The sequence below is a fragment of the Coffea arabica genome, chromosome 6e (assembly GCF_036785885.1).
Source record: "Coffea arabica cultivar ET-39 chromosome 6e, Coffea Arabica ET-39 HiFi, whole genome shotgun sequence".
Classification (NCBI taxonomy): Eukaryota; Viridiplantae; Streptophyta; class Magnoliopsida; order Gentianales; family Rubiaceae; genus Coffea; species Coffea arabica.
Window position 1 is genome coordinate 3043192 of NC_092321.1, and position 15433 is coordinate 3058624.

The 15433-nt window shown below is 42.5% G+C and overlaps 1 protein-coding gene and 1 pseudogene across 1 annotated transcript; both read left to right on the forward strand.

Annotated features, from left to right (window-relative positions):
* The first annotated feature begins 2700 nt into the window (after positions 1 to 2700).
* On the forward strand, positions 2701 to 6337 carry LOC140009302 (phenylalanine ammonia-lyase-like; annotated as a pseudogene).
* A 4604-nt stretch (positions 6338 to 10941) lies between these two features.
* On the forward strand, positions 10942 to 14663 carry LOC140009303 (isocitrate dehydrogenase [NAD] catalytic subunit 5, mitochondrial-like). The gene is made up of 7 exons (XM_072054437.1): positions 10942 to 11261; positions 11578 to 11898; positions 12002 to 12163; positions 12256 to 12330; positions 12499 to 12608; positions 12726 to 12798; positions 13940 to 14663. The coding sequence occupies exons 1-7, from the start codon at positions 11067 to 11069 to the stop codon at positions 14129 to 14131; spliced, it is 1128 nt and encodes a 375-aa protein (XP_071910538.1). The 5' UTR covers positions 10942 to 11066; the 3' UTR covers positions 14132 to 14663.
* The last annotated feature ends 770 nt before the right edge of the window (positions 14664 to 15433 follow it).

Here is a 15433-nt window from a genome sequence, read left to right on the forward strand (position 1 = left end):
GCAGCGCAGACGTCGCTGCTGACTTCGGCCACTCCCGCTGGAGTAAGAAACTTGAAGCTTAAGTGATAGGTGGAGTACACTGCCCGCAAAGCATTGAGTGTAGGCCGGCCGAGGAGTAAGTTGTACGGGGAGTCACCCCCGCTGACGCCCTACAGTTACTGTCAGAGCCACCATCCCTTCGGGGTGCACAATGTGTCCCCCGAACCCAACAAGAGGAGTCCTTACCGGGGTCATGCACTCCCTGGCCAGTTTAAGGCTTTCAAAGGTGCGGAGGTACATGACGTCCACTGAACTTCCCGGGTCAATGTAAACCTTTTTCACGATGTAGTTATTGGTGAGAATTTCAATCACCAAGGCTTCATGACTGCTGGAGGCGGCCGGGACGGGGTCACTAGGCCCGTAAGTGATCACTTCGGATAGGCGAGAATTGGCCTCGGCCTGGTCCGGGTTGGCTTGTCTGTAGGTCCTCTTCCGGGAGTTCTGGCTATCTCCTCCCGTCGGACCGCCGGCAATGGTGTTAATGACTCCGGCAATATTTGGCCCATATCCCAGTCTTTGACCTGAGGATCCATCTCCGGGTGGCCTTTTCGGCTCCCTAGGATCCTCGGGAGGTCGGCAACTGCTTCTTGACGTCCGCCTCTCATCACGGCGTTGGTCACCCCGCTTATCGCGTCGATTCTCATCACGCGAATGACCTCCACTTCGGCGAATGAACTGCTTGAGGTGGCCTTGTCGGATGAGGTTCTCAATCTCCTTTTTGAGATCGTTGCATTCCTCTGTTTCATGTCCGATGTCCCGGTGATACAGACAGTAGAGGTTCGAGTTCCTCTTGTCTTTGCTGCCCCACATTTTGGGAGGGGCCTTTCCGAGGTTGTTTTGTTCCATTATAGACAGCACGCGGGATCGGGAGGTGTTCAGGGGAGTCAGTTCGGACTCTGGGATGGGCGACTTCCCCTTAGAGATCCTGTCGAACACACTACGACGATCTCGGCCGGGACTCTGGAAGCCGCTTCCAGTCCCAGCTTCACCTCGGCCAAGCTCCTTCCCTTTTCGGGGGTCGGCCCTTGGGCGAGCAGCTTGGACTTCTTTCTTCATGCGATTGAGGTCCTCGGCCTGTATGCCCTTTTCGACCTTCAACCACAGTTCGTGGAGTGTGCGGGAATACTTCTTGTGGATCCCCGTGTTGAACACTCCAGATACAAGCCCATGAGTGAATGCAGCAATAGTGACTTGCTCATTGGGGTTAGGTATTTGTACGCTTTCCTCATGGAACCTCTGGACGTACGACCGAAGTGACTCCCCCGGGTTTTGCTGCATATTCAGCAGATAAGCCGAGGTCCTGGTCGTAGGTCGGGAGGAGATGAATCGATGGAGGAATCTTTCCACCAGTTCCCCCAGGGTGGAGATGCTCCTAGGTTCCAATCCCCAGAACCATTTTCGAGCAGTGCCCTGGAGGAACACTGGAAAAGCTCGGCATATGACTGGGTCAGGGATGCAATATAAACGGAAAGCCGAGATGAAGGCGTGGATGTGATCCTCGGGATCACCTCGGCCGTCATAAGATGGTATAGAGGGAAGCTTGAAGTTTGGAGGAAGCCTTTCCTCGTTAATGTCATCAGTGAAGGGCGGGGCCCTCATATAATTCACCCCGGGTATTCCCAGGGGCCGAGGTTCCTCCTCGGGTCGTCGGCCTAGGAGTCCTCGGGAAAATGCCTTGGTCATGGAAGCTACCTTAGAAGTGGCCTTAGAAAGTGCCCGCTTTGAGGCACTTCGGCTTAGGCGCCTTCCATCAGATTCTTCGTCAGATGAACCTTCGGGAGACCCATCTGATTTTCTTTTAGAGGTCTCAGCCTTCTGCTTGCCTTGCCTCTTTAAATATCTCCCCAACTCCTCAAAGATGTTGGGATTCTCGGTTACAAACTCGGCCATACGCGTTATGGCCTCTTCGTTTGCGGGCTGAGTCCTTGGGGGCTCCTGCCCTTCTGAAATATCTTCCGGTTGGGCTGCATTGCTTTGCTCAGCACCAATGGTGAGAGCCCTCCTGCTCTTAGAACGCGTAGGCTTCATATTTTGGTATTCTCGCGCTTCCCACAGACGGCGCCAATTGAAGAGGTCGTTTTTGTCCTGCTGGAGTGGATCACCCGAGCTGGAGAAGACCTCTGATCCTAGGTGGTTGACTCAGACGAGGTCACCTGCTCAAATTGTAAGAGGGACTAAAGTCCCCGGTGTAACTCCGAAGCTTAAGTTAGTTCGGTATTTTAAAGAGCAATATGCTGGAGAGCAATATGGCTAATGTTACCAGAAATTTGGCCGTCCCCCTCTCAGTAGAAGTCTTGAGTATTTATAGAGGATGGACAGGGGAGAGGGACTGCTTGCACAGGTCCCTAGAGATCTGGCAGAGTCAGCGTATCAAAGTGACTCAATGGACTCTGCAGAAAGGTGCGCCGGGACAGCTGTGTCAGTCGGCGCGTGTCAGAGCAGCTTTGCCAGAAATGTCAGAGGTATCAGAGGTGTCAGAGGTCATGTTTCACAACTCCGGTTGTCTGGTCACCATAATTGACTTCGGCTAAGTAAAGGAAAACCTTAGCCGAGGCTGTAATTAAGCCGAAGTCCTAACGCGATGGCGAACGGCCGAGGTGGTCGGAGCCTAAGAGACATAGGGCGGGACCCCAGCTCTGCCGACCTGGAAATACCCTCCTCATATACCATTACTAGTTAGTAGTCACCACTGCTACTGCTTCAGTTCCTTTTATCACTTGCTTTACATGAATTAAGTCGATGCTCTTCCTTGAATAACTAGCGATTAGTTTCGTGGTGACCTATCTAGCCATTTTTCTGTTTGGGTGGCATCAATCCTGAACACAGAAAGCTGCAAGATGGAACATGGTCATGACGAAGGCGTGAAAGTCTCGGAGTTTTGCTTGAAACCAGATCCTCTGAACTGGGGAGTGGCAGCTGAGTCACTGATGGGAAGTCATTTGGACGAAGTGAAGGGCATGGTAGCTGAGTTTAGGAAGCCGGTGGTAAAGCTCGGCGGTGAGAGCTTGACCGTTGCTCAGGTGGCCGCGATTGCCGCCAAAGGTGATCAGGGTGTGAAGGTGGAGCTGGCGGAGGACGCAAGGGCTGGGGTGAAGGCAAGCAGCGACTGGGTGATGGAGAGTATGAACAAAGGCACTGATAGTTACGGAGTTACCACTGGGTTTGGTGCCACTTCACACAGGCGGACCAATCAAGGCGGTGCCCTTCAGAAGGAGCTTACTAGGTAAATTTTGCCTCTGAATTTTTACCATAAATTAGCTTTAGCTTCACCCTTAAATTTTGCCTCTGAAGTTTTACCACTTTCAAGATTGCTGCACTGGCTGTTTTTCTTCCTTAAGTTTAGTTCTTCGTGATGATAGTATGGGTCGATCCCAGCATCGTCATTCTTTTTTTTTTTTTTTTTTTTTTTTTGGCGTTAATGGTGGCCACAATTTTACTGTGCTGGGATTGGGCTTTTGCATTTAACCTGGATGATAAACTACCTGTTTGAATTGTTACTGAAAAACTCCACTATTTCCCCCTAAACAAAAAAATAAATAAAAAAGAAGACTCTCAACCACCTTTATATTTCATTTGCACTATTTCCTTTCTAATAAATGTTGTCACAATAATTTTTTTCTAAAAATACTCCAAAACAAACAATCCTAACTGAGATAGCCAAAGCAAGGTTTAAACTAGAATTTTGTGAATGATTTTTTTTTTTTAAAAAAAGGATTTTTTCTGTTCCGAACTCATTTCGACAGATTTATTTATTCTCGTTAGAAGTTTTCATCATTAAATAAGTTTGAAGTTAGAAAAAAGACGCTTAATTATCTTCTAATAATATAACCGGAAAAATTAAGAAATTATTATTTTAGCCTTTCACAAACCAATAAATCAAGATAATTAAAGCAGAACAAGGGAAAAAACAATTCTCCTGCATGCGTATTTTCGCCTGCTCCAATTCATTTGACCTTGTTGGTAAAAAATTATGCAGATACTTCTGAAAAGCAAAATTCGTTGCCAACCTACCGCCAGTGCATGCGTGCACTCAATAAGAAGAACATATACTACAGATGAGCACCCATATCACTATGAGGAATTGTCATTATCTAATCTTGATATTTTGATTTTTGGCTCCACAGACATTTCTGTCTTTGGAAGAAGAAAAAAAAAAGATAAAGAAAAAGCGGAGAAGTGGAAGATTATGTATGTATTAGGAGGCATATTGGAAGCCCACAAAAAAAAAAATTCAAAAGCAAAATTGATGAAATTAACAAAGGCTACTACAATATTTTACCTTTTCACTTGTCCCTATTTGTCTTATTTACTACAGTCTATGGTTGCCCGTTGATCCATCCGAAACAAATGGAAATTAAAAAACGAACGAATCTGTAGAGTCGGGTGCAGGGGAATAGAAAGGAGAATGATCCTGACATGCATGGATTATTGTGTAAATTGACAGATTTCTGAACGCGGGAATCTTCGGAAACTGCACGGAAACTTGCCACACTCAGCAACAAGGGCAGCGATGCTTGTAAGAATCAACACCCTTCTTCAAGGTTATTCCGGGATCAGATTCGAAATCTTGGAAGCCATCACCACTTTCCTTAACCACAACATCACCCCATGCTTGCCTCTTCGCGGTACAATCACTGCCTCTGGTGATCTTGTCCCCTTGTCCTACATTGCCGGTTTACTAACCGGCCGCCCCAACTCCAAGGCCGTTGGACCCAACGGAGAAGCTCTAAACGCCGAAGAAGCATTTCGCCTTGCTGGCCTCAGCGGTGGCTTTTTCGAGCTGCAGCCTAAAGAAGGCCTTGCTCTTGTTAACGGAACAGCAGTTGGTTCTGGCTTGGCCTCTATTGTTCTATTTGAAGCTAACGTGCTTGCTGTCTTATCTGTAGTGCTGTCAGCAATCTTTGCTGAAGTGATGAATGGCAAGCCCGAGTTCACCGATCATTTGACGCATAAGTTGAAGCACCATCCCGGCCAAATTGAGGCCGCGGCTATCATGGAACATATCTTGGATGGAAGCTCTTACGTCAAGGCTGCTCAAAAGTTGCATGAGTTGGATCCCCTGCAAAAGCCAAAGCTGGCCCGATACGCTCTCAGGACATCTCCGCAGTGGCTGGGTCCACAAATCGAAGTTATTCGCGCAGCAACAAAAATGATTGAGAGGGAGATCAATTCAGTTAATGATAACCCTCTCATTGATGTGTCCAGGAACAAGGCCTTACATGGCGGCAACTTCCAGGGCACCCCCATTGGAGTGAGCATGGACAACGCTCGACTGGCCATTGCATCTATCGGCAAACTGATGTTTGCTCAATTTTCCGAGCTTGTTAATGATTACTACAACAATGGGTTGCCGTCCAATCTCTCTGGAGGAAGGAATCCAAGTTTGGACTATGGATTCAAGGGAGCTGAGATTGCTATGGCTGCATACTGTTCTGAACTCCAGTATTTGGGCAATCCAGTGACCAACCATGTCCAGAGTGCCGAGCAACACAACCAAGACGTCAACTCCTTGGGATTAATCTCTTCAAGAAAAACTGCAGAAGCCATTGATATCTTGAAGCTCATGTCATCCACTTATTTGGTGGCTCTTTGTCAAGCAATCGATTTGAGGTTTTTGGAAGAAAACTTGAAAAATGCTGTTAAGAATATTGTCAGCCAAGTGGCAAAGCGAACTCTGACAATTGGCGCTAATGGAGAACTGCATCCTTCACGGTTTTGTGACAAGGATTTGCTCAGAGTGGTGGACCGCGAATACGCCTTTGCCTATGTGGACGACCCTTGCAGCGCTACCTATCCATTAATGCAAAAGTTAAGGCAAGTGCTCGTGGATCATGCGTTGAAGAATGGTGATCAGGAGAAGAACGTCAACACCTCCATCTTCCAAAAGATTGCAGCATTTGAAGATGAACTGAAGGCTGTCCTACCAAAAGAAGTGGAGAGTGCCAGAAGCGCTGTGGAGAGTGGAAATCCAGCAATCCCTAATCGGATAAGGGAGTGCAGATCTTACCCATTGTACAAGTTCGTTCGAGAAGTGCTGGGGACAGGACTGCTGTCTGGAGAGAAAGCTCAGTCACCTGGTGAGGTGTTCGACCAGGTGTTCACAGCAATGAGCAAGGGGCAGATTGTAGATCCTTTGTTGGAATGTCTCCAAGAATGGAATGGTGCTCCTCTCCCAATCTGTTGATTTACTTTCATCCATTCAAACATTTGTTTGTCAAAACCTTCAATGTAATTTATCTGTATGTCAAATTCAATGATATGTCTGTAACACCCATGTATTGCTCAAGGTTTCTTAAAATGTGAACAAAAACTTCAACATCGTCCCTGTTTTCCATTTAATGAGTTGTTTGATTTTCGGCTAGATTATTGCCGATGAAGGCAATCCTACATTACTTCCATTTTCTGAGAGCGTTGTGAACGAAGGTGGCCAGACTACTGATTTAGTAGCTTTAGAACCATGCTTAATACAGTTAAAACTATATTAAAGATGGTTACTAGCTAAGAAATTGCAAAATCAGGCATGCAGACCTTTTTCAGACTGATTACAAGACAGGCTCACAGGCTGCTATTACTCGAGGATGTAAAATAGCTTGCAGCTTTCTTGTTGAAGCGTTTGAAGATGCAAAATTGAAAGCTTAGACCCACACCCCTCCTCATCTTGGTTCAAAGGCGTGATCACGTGGAAACTATTTTGATCCCCACTTTATTAGCTTGCCGGTACATAATTCTGAAAACCTAAAAACCACCGAGGAGGAACCACTGAACCGTCATTTGGTCTTTGGAAAGGCACCCGAAACGAGAGGCTTTAAACGCGGCATTTTTCATATTATTTATGGCTCCAATCTCTGGAAATTGCAAACCAACTACTGACCAAAAAATAAAGGATTCTGTACAAATTGTTAACCAAAAGTTGACCCCCCCAAAAAAAAAAAAGATTCTAGTAGCATCAGATAATGTTGCATCTTTAAAACTAGTTTTAAAACTCAGTCAATTGTTATTTGTTTGCTTAGAATTTTTTTTTCCTTTTGAGGAGAAAAAGAGCTTTCATTGCTTTAAGTCGGCTACAGCAGCGTACAGGACTTCCTTCGGAAAATTTACAAACCAAATATAACTCCCCTCAATGGATAAAGATTAACTTAAGACATGAGATGAGCAGGGGCGTTATTATTGCACTTTATATGGGACACCTTTACATACTCAAATTCCAAAATGAATGAGAGACACCAAAATTCTTAGCAAACTGCAACGCTTTTAGGAAGGTTAAAGCATTCCACCAACCCAGGATTGAGAGCTCGGGGAATCTTCTCAACCATTGGTTCCTTACTACGAAACATATTCCAATTCCAGCTTCGAAAAATGTACCATCCATATTGATCTTGTAAATGCTCTCCTTTTTTTTTTGTCAGCAACGATACATTTGTATAATCTACTCTATTCTAATCTAGGGGGAAGGGGGAGCCTAAGGAGGCTATGGTAGGGAGTTAGTGGGTATACAGACCCAACTAGACCAAGGGAGTGCTATGACACAACCCTTAAATTTTTTTCACTGCAAATGAGGTTTGAACCCTCACCTACAGCCCAAGGTGCTAACCATCTGCTATGGCCTTCAATCTTCCTGACCCTCTCTCTGCCACGTAGATTCCAATACTCCTAGAGAAGTGCCTCTGCTTATGCACTAATTTGTGTTGCTGGTTCCTCGGCTTTTTCTTCAAAAGTCCTCCCAATTCTGCATTTCCAGATAAGCCATGTGATTTCTGCTGCTAATTCTGCTAACTGCTTCCCCGTTTGAGTAGAGTATGCAGGCGAACGACTACTTGAAGCTGGACACAGATGAGATGTTTGCAATCTGCTTACCTTCTACACCCTTCCTTACTCCCTGGCTAAATTCGCAATCCAAGAAATGTGTTTTATCAGTCATTCACACTGATTGCATCTTCTCACTGCTCTTCCCAATCTAGCTTGAAGATTTTGTCCAGTAGGTAGTATTCCAGAACATGCTCTCTGCAGAGGTGAATTCTCAATGAATGAGCCAAGGTCACCAAAAGATGAGATCACCTGCAATATTTCAACTGGCCAGGGGCTTTGTTCTCCTGTCTCACTCCGATGCTAAAGTCAGAGACAGTTCGGGAGTTGAATATGTGGGTTAGATTGTGCACCTCATTTGGAAGTGATAAATAAGTATTTATAGTTGATGCGCTATGGATGGAATGATGAGATCTACCCACTGTCAGCCATCATAAGGCGATCTAAGGTGGCGATGTCTGATGTAAATCTGATTAGTAAGGTGGCTGGTAGTCACATCACTCTATTAATCACAAATCATCCAAACAACCAAGATGTCAGTTATTTTTGGCAAAGGAGTAAACAAGGTGAAACATATCTCCAGGGTGATCTCCTAAATCACCTCGTCGGAGAATACCCCAAACGAGATGTCCCCGATGAAAAGAGAATGAACGGAGTTGATCAAGATCGGGTAGGCCGAGGTGTCCACACCCTCCATACAAAAATTCTTATTTTTGAGGGAATATTTAGGGAAAATTGCACAAATCGTCCCTCACATATTAGCGATGTGAAAATTTAGTCCCTGAGAACGAAAACGAGTATTTTTAGTCCATTACAAATAAAAAAATGATTAATTTTAGTCCCTGCTAATTTTTCCGTTCAAACTCTTGACCGATCCAGTCACGAAAACATCACGTGACCAACTTTTGAAGGGTAAAAAGGGCAAGTCACTCTGATATTAACCAAAATGTAAAGGACCATGTGCTTTCTCAGTTTTCAAATTTCTGCAGCTTCCAAGTTCAGGCGGTATTAAACCATTCAACTCAGTGTAGACTAAATTTATTATAGTCAAATTTAGAAGCTTCCCTATCGATTTTGGGATTGAAGACTTTAAAGGGTTGTAGAAAAGATCAAGCTTACTCAAGAACCTGAGCTTGGAGAACGTTGCGGGCAATGGCCCGCTGAAAGAACAAGAGGGTGAAAAAAAAATTTGAAGGTTGGAAAGTTCACCGATTTCTGGCGGTAACTCACCGGAAAAATAGTTGATGCCGAGGTAAAGGTCCGTGAGGTTTGTTAGTCTGCTAACTTCCAGGGGAATGTGGCCAGAGAGAGTAATTTGAAACGTCTAAAGATGTTAAAGACTGAAGATTTGAAAAGAGAGTTGGTGAAAAAGAACCTGAGAGAAGGTTGTTGCCAATTGCTAATACTTGCAGGTGGGATAGATTGGCAATCTGGGTTGGGATATTCCCTGTGAGTGCATTGCCGGAGAGGTTCAGAGAACTGAACTTGGCCAAGTTTCCGAGCTCCGGCGGATTGACACCAGTGAAGAGGTTGGGACCAAGGGTATGGATTTCAAGACGAGTCAACTCACCCAGTTGGCTTGGTTACTCGCTGAACAACTGATTATCGCCAAAGTCTAAGACTTTGAGCCTCTGAAGCGAAGCAATTCGGGATGAGATTTCTCCATAGAACAAGTTGGACGAGAAGTCAAGTACAATGAGGCTAGTGAGGTTGAAAATAAAGAGATGGGATGGTTGTGAAAACTGATCTTAACCAAAATAATATGGGATGGTTGATGTATTCGTTATGCACCTTAAGCAATACTCCATTAATGGTTGTGAACCTGATCCATATAAGGGAAGTATGGATGACGTTGAGCACTTGGTTCTTTACATTTTGGTCAAGATATGAGTGACTTGTCATTTTTACCCTTCAAAAGTTGGTCACTTGATGTTCTCGTGACCGGGTTCGTCAAGAGTTTGAACGAAAAAGTTAGCAGGGACTGAAATTGATCATTTTTTATTTGTAATAGACTAAAAATACTCGTTTTCATTTTCAGGGACTAAATTTTCACATCACTAATATGTGAGTCACGATTTATGCAATTTTTTTGAATATTTAATTGCCAATTTGCCATAACTCATTCCAAAAGTTCTTCGCTTTACTGTTTGAATAAGATTCTTCCCCTCCCCCCTTCCAGCTTTTCCACCCTCCTTGCCAAGTAGTCTACTGATGTCACCTCAAAATTTCCACTCTATATATAAAGCCAAACCACCTCATCTTTCGGCCATGATAGGAGAATTTTTAACAGATGATCCACTTCATAGTTATGAAGAAGAGCCTTTAGAGAATGCAATTTCCAACGAGCACAAGTATTAGGTGGAAATACTTAAAATATAAGAATACAGAAATAAAATTAGAGTAAACTAGTAGAGCTAGAATAGTTTTTTGTAGCTAAACATTTCTACTTTTGTAATGGAACCAACTTTATTCGCGTATTTTTTAAAGGATCTAAGTTACCACGAAAAGACTCTTTAAAACTCTTCCGTGCACTAAATTGGGATTCAAATCCTGTCGATCACATCACAATGAAATATAATATAGTGCACTTATTTGGTTTGATGATTCAAACCTCAAGTCCATACAACCCTCTTTGCTTTTTGAAAGTTAGTATAGCAATACATTTGTTTTGTTTTGTTTGGTGTTTCGCTCACAATCCTTAAGCAAGCCTCTTTTCCACATATTGGATTAACTGTTTTTGGAAATGTTTTTGAAAAATTTTGTTGTAGCAGATTTTTTAGAATATATTTTAAAATATTTTTAAAAAATATTTTGGGATATTTACGAGTAGAAAAGTTTCTAGATTATATTTTGAGATATTTTTTAAAATTTAAACTAATTTTTAGATTATCTTTTAGAGTACTTTTAAAATAATTTTATTGTATTTGAAAAATTAGATTTTGAAAAAAACCTAAAAAACAAGGAATTCAAACAGAGTCATAGGTTAGTATATGAGTATTATAGACTGTTGCTATTACCACAAAAAAAAAAAAAAACAACTTCATAGGATTATTTGGCAACGTTTGGTTGACTTACATAAACCAGTTGGCTCGGTCCAATGGCACATTCAATTCCACCATTTTCGTCTTTTCCTTTTTCTTTTACAAAATTCCACGTAACAAAAAAATTTAAGAGACGATCAGAAAAGGAGAGAGAGGACCAGCACCGGAAATTGGCAAAGAAGAATGGCTTCCCAGATCGTCGGACGGCTCCTTCGAAGCACCACCCGCCATAATCCTATCTTCCCTAAATCCGGCAGCTTCTCTAGGGTTTTCCATCGCAATATCTCCGCCGACTCTGCCTCGGAGTCCAATCTCATTCGCGCCACTCTCTTCCCCGGCGATGGCATCGGCCCCGAGATTGCCGAGTCCGTGAAAGAGGTAGTCTTCCTTCCCCACCTCAATCTGTCTTTCTGCGTTTATTCCCCTGTATGATTATATTTTCTTATTCGTACCCGTATTTGCGCCATGTTGAACTTACCCTGCAAGTCGAACGTGTGTTGTGTGTTTTTTTTTTTCAAATTAATTTTTTGCATAATAGGATTTTCTGGATAAAGTATCATTTCTAATATTTTTCTGCCGTTATTGAACTTTCTGTTTCTTTCCTTTATTGAATAGAATGGTCTCGATATGAATAGAGTCTGACTGGAGTTTCTTGGTTTAGTTTGTTGTAATGTTGAAAACGGTGTTTATGTAGGTATTTAGAGCTGCTGACGTACCAATTGAATGGGAAGAACATTATGTGGGGCTGGATATAGACCCTAGAACTCAGAGTTTCCTGACATGGGAAAGTCTGGAATCTGTGCGTCGTAATAAGGTGGGTTTAAAAGGTCCAATGGCTACTCCTATTGGAAAAGGCCACCGTTCCCTCAACCTTACCTTGAGGAAAGAGCTGAATTTGTATGCCAATGTTAGACCTTGTTACAGTCTGCCTGGCTACAAGACTCGATATGATGATGTTGACCTCGTTACCATCCGGGAAAACACGGAAGGCGAGTACAGTGGTCTGGAGCATCAAGTGAGTTTTTTCACCACTCTCTTTGCGTGGCTATGAAAAATTAGTTTACATAATATTTGTGACCGTTGATGTGAATGAGTCCTTTGCATCTGGTGGGCGTTAGGTGGTGAGGGGTGTTGTTGAAAGCCTCAAGATTATCACACGTCAAGCGAGTTTGAGGGTAGCTGAGTATGCTTTCCTCTATGCCAAGACCCATGGAAGGCAGAGAGTATCTGCCATCCACAAAGCGAATATCATGCAGAAAACTGATGGCCTCTTCCTTAAGGTCCTTAAGCAAGTTTTATGTTCGATTCTTGTTACAGTTCACGTTCACTTACTAATGCACCCTTTTGCTGATGTTTTCTCTCTGCCTTCCAGTGTTGTCGTGAGGTTGCAGAGAAGTACCCCGAGATTACATATGAGGAAGTTGTCATTGACAATTGCTGTATGATGGTATGAATTGCGTTTACTGTCAATCTAGATTGTCTCCTTTTGCAATCAGATGGTTGTGTAAAGAAGATTCATATGATCTTAACATGCTGCGATGCTTTTTCTTTTTTTAATCATCACGTATTGGAGAGTGCTAGAACTGCACTAACCAACCATTTCTTTCTTGCTCAGCTGGTGAAGAATCCAGCACTGTTTGATGTCTTGGTGATGCCCAATCTTTATGGAGACATAATCAGTGACCTTTGTGCTGGTTTGATTGGAGGCTTGGGCCTAACACCAAGGTACATCTTTTATTTGTGAGTTCACAAATCTGGCATGATAAGATTTTCTTAGTATTGTACTGTCACTTTCACAAGAATTTTACACAAGGATACTATTTGATTTGATTTCCTATGCAGCTGTAATATCGGTGAGGGAGGTATTGCTCTTGCTGAGGCTGTTCATGGTTCAGCACCAGATATAGCTGGAAAGGTTCTCATTTAAATTTTCTCCACATTATTTCTGCTTAATGATTAAATTCGATATTGCTGCTTGTTTCTGTTTTTTTGTTGCTATTTAATCTTTTTCCTTTTTGCTCTCCAAATTTGCCTAGATTGTTGGTGCTTAATTTGATGTAAGATTGATCTATTGTAGCTCAAAAGAAACAACTTGTCCTATATGCTGTGGTATGTCTTGAGCCCTTTTGGGCATTGAGAGCGCCTTATGTTGGATCTCCTACTTTGGCATTTCCATATTGCTAAAAAGGAGTATTTTACAGGGACCTTGTGGTAGCACCATTCACCACAACTATCATGAAAAAATGTGCTTGATTTTTTGCTTGTTTGAGATCAATTGATCAACGACATGGCAAACTTGAAAAGGTTCTGATCCAACTGTGAATTCTTTCTTTTCTATTTTCTTTTCTAACAACTTTCAACCAAACATGTTGTTCTGCCTCCAAAGAGAGAACCTCTTAGTTGATCCTGGATTGGACTGGTAACCAGTGCACCGTTCTTTTCCCCTCCTCTTCATGATTTTGTCCTTTGAAAGGCATTGAGGATGATTTGGTTATTGTACTTGCATGCTTGTATCTACAATCCAGTTTATGTTAGCACTTAATGTTTAGAACTTTTTTAGAAAATGCCTTCTTTAGCAAGTTTTAGTAACTCCTTGTGGAGACACAATAAGAAGATTGTATTTCAGCCTGCTTCCACTTTGACATGAGTTGTAATATAAGCTTGAAAATCCCCTCGGAGATACCAATGAGTCAGAAATTTAAAGTGGATTTCAAAGTTCATCATTTATAAGGGGGGATGGGATGTGAAAGGAAGGAGCTGCTGCACTAGATGATGTCATCTCTTGCTGTTTTATGGGCTAATTTTGTGGCCCTTTGTTTCATGTTATTCATTAGCATTGTTCTTATTTGACTTAAAGTGCAATTGCTATCGTGTTCAAGATTCTGAAGCCTGTATTTGTTGTTTAGTTTGTTAATTTAAGCATCTCTTTTGCATATTAGAGGATATGTCTAATTCTTTCATCATTAACTAAGGTATCTGTCTGGTTCTGATCAACATCATTAGTCTATTGTATCTTAGCTGCTTACACTCATTTTTTCTTGGTTCATCACTTGTAGAATTTGGCGAATCCTACTGCTTTGCTTTTAAGTGCTGTTACAATGCTTCGACATCTGGAGCTTCATGATAAAGCAGAGCGTATCCAGGATGCTATCCTGAATACTATTGCAGAAGGCAAGTACCGAACTGCAGACCTTGGTGGTAGCTCATCAACATCTGACTTTACCAAAGCAATATGTGACCATCTCTAAACAGTGGCTTCACATTTGTATATTTGATTTTGCCCTGAATCCAACAAACCGTTGTTTCTTGTGATGTATTTTTCTTGAGGGATTATTAATGGCTATTAGTTATTGAAGAACCGGACCACATTAAAGAAGATTGGTCGTCCAGTTATGTATTTCCATGCAAAGGTTCGGTTGAATGGGGAAATACACTATCAATGTATCTATCAATGGGTGGCAAGATTATGTTCAGTGAGCTGCGTCGGAGTGGGAACAGCTTCTACAATCTGCATTCCGGGGCTATGACGGGTTATTCTTTATCTGTGAAATAAAAGTTTCTTGATGTGGTTCTTTCATGAATCTTTGCAATATTCAACCTGCCCTTCTTTTCTGTCCCTTTTACGCTTTATTTGTTTTATTGATAAAGGGATTAGAGATGCTTACCAGTCTCATAGTTACCAACGGTCTGTATGCCCTATTAATAGGAGAAATTAAAGTTAAATTCAACAGTCATGGTGGAGACACATCTTGTGGCAATGAAGTTTAATTTCACGGTCTATTGAAAGGGAATTGCTTAATTTTTTTTCCGATTTTGGTTGTACTTATTATATTTCTTTTCCATGAAAAGGAGCACGCAACGCGGTATTTGTTTACTTCGTCTGTACAAATTCTATGTCTGTTATTGATGGCTATAGCCATGGGACCAGCTGTGTTATAATCGAACTGTACATACTTTATGTACGGATTGTTTACTATGACAAAGTGTATATGCTTCCTCTTGAAAACGATTAACATCTGGTTTGTTTAATGTAGTGCGTCAAACCACTGCTATGGCCTTTAAAGTAAATGGGTAGGATGGGAACAAATCCGGTGAACCCCGTCACAGACAGAGGTATCGTCCTCTTACAGGCGGATGTTTAACCCAAATGCTTCCCTGGCAACAATATTTTGGGAATCCAACACGTTCCTCTTTATAGGTTCATAGAAATCTATTGTTGTTTTGCAGTTGTGACCAAGAAATACAAGCAAAGTCTGCCAGCATTTACATTGGGGGTTCGATGAGTTCCCTGTCATTGACCTGTGTAGGATGACCCATTTAAAGGCAATGATACTGCTGGCTGGCTTAGTACCCACCTTTTTCGCCAGGTGGGTTCATAGGCAGCCATCTTATGTCCCCATGTGGCATGATTGTCATCGGTCATCGCCTCCAGGTTGCCGAGCAGCTTATGCTATAAGTAGGTGCTCAGCAGGACTATTGCAGGGCTGATTATGAAATTGATGGATATTAGTTCCCAAGCAATGAGCACCTTAAGGATTAATTCGAAAATA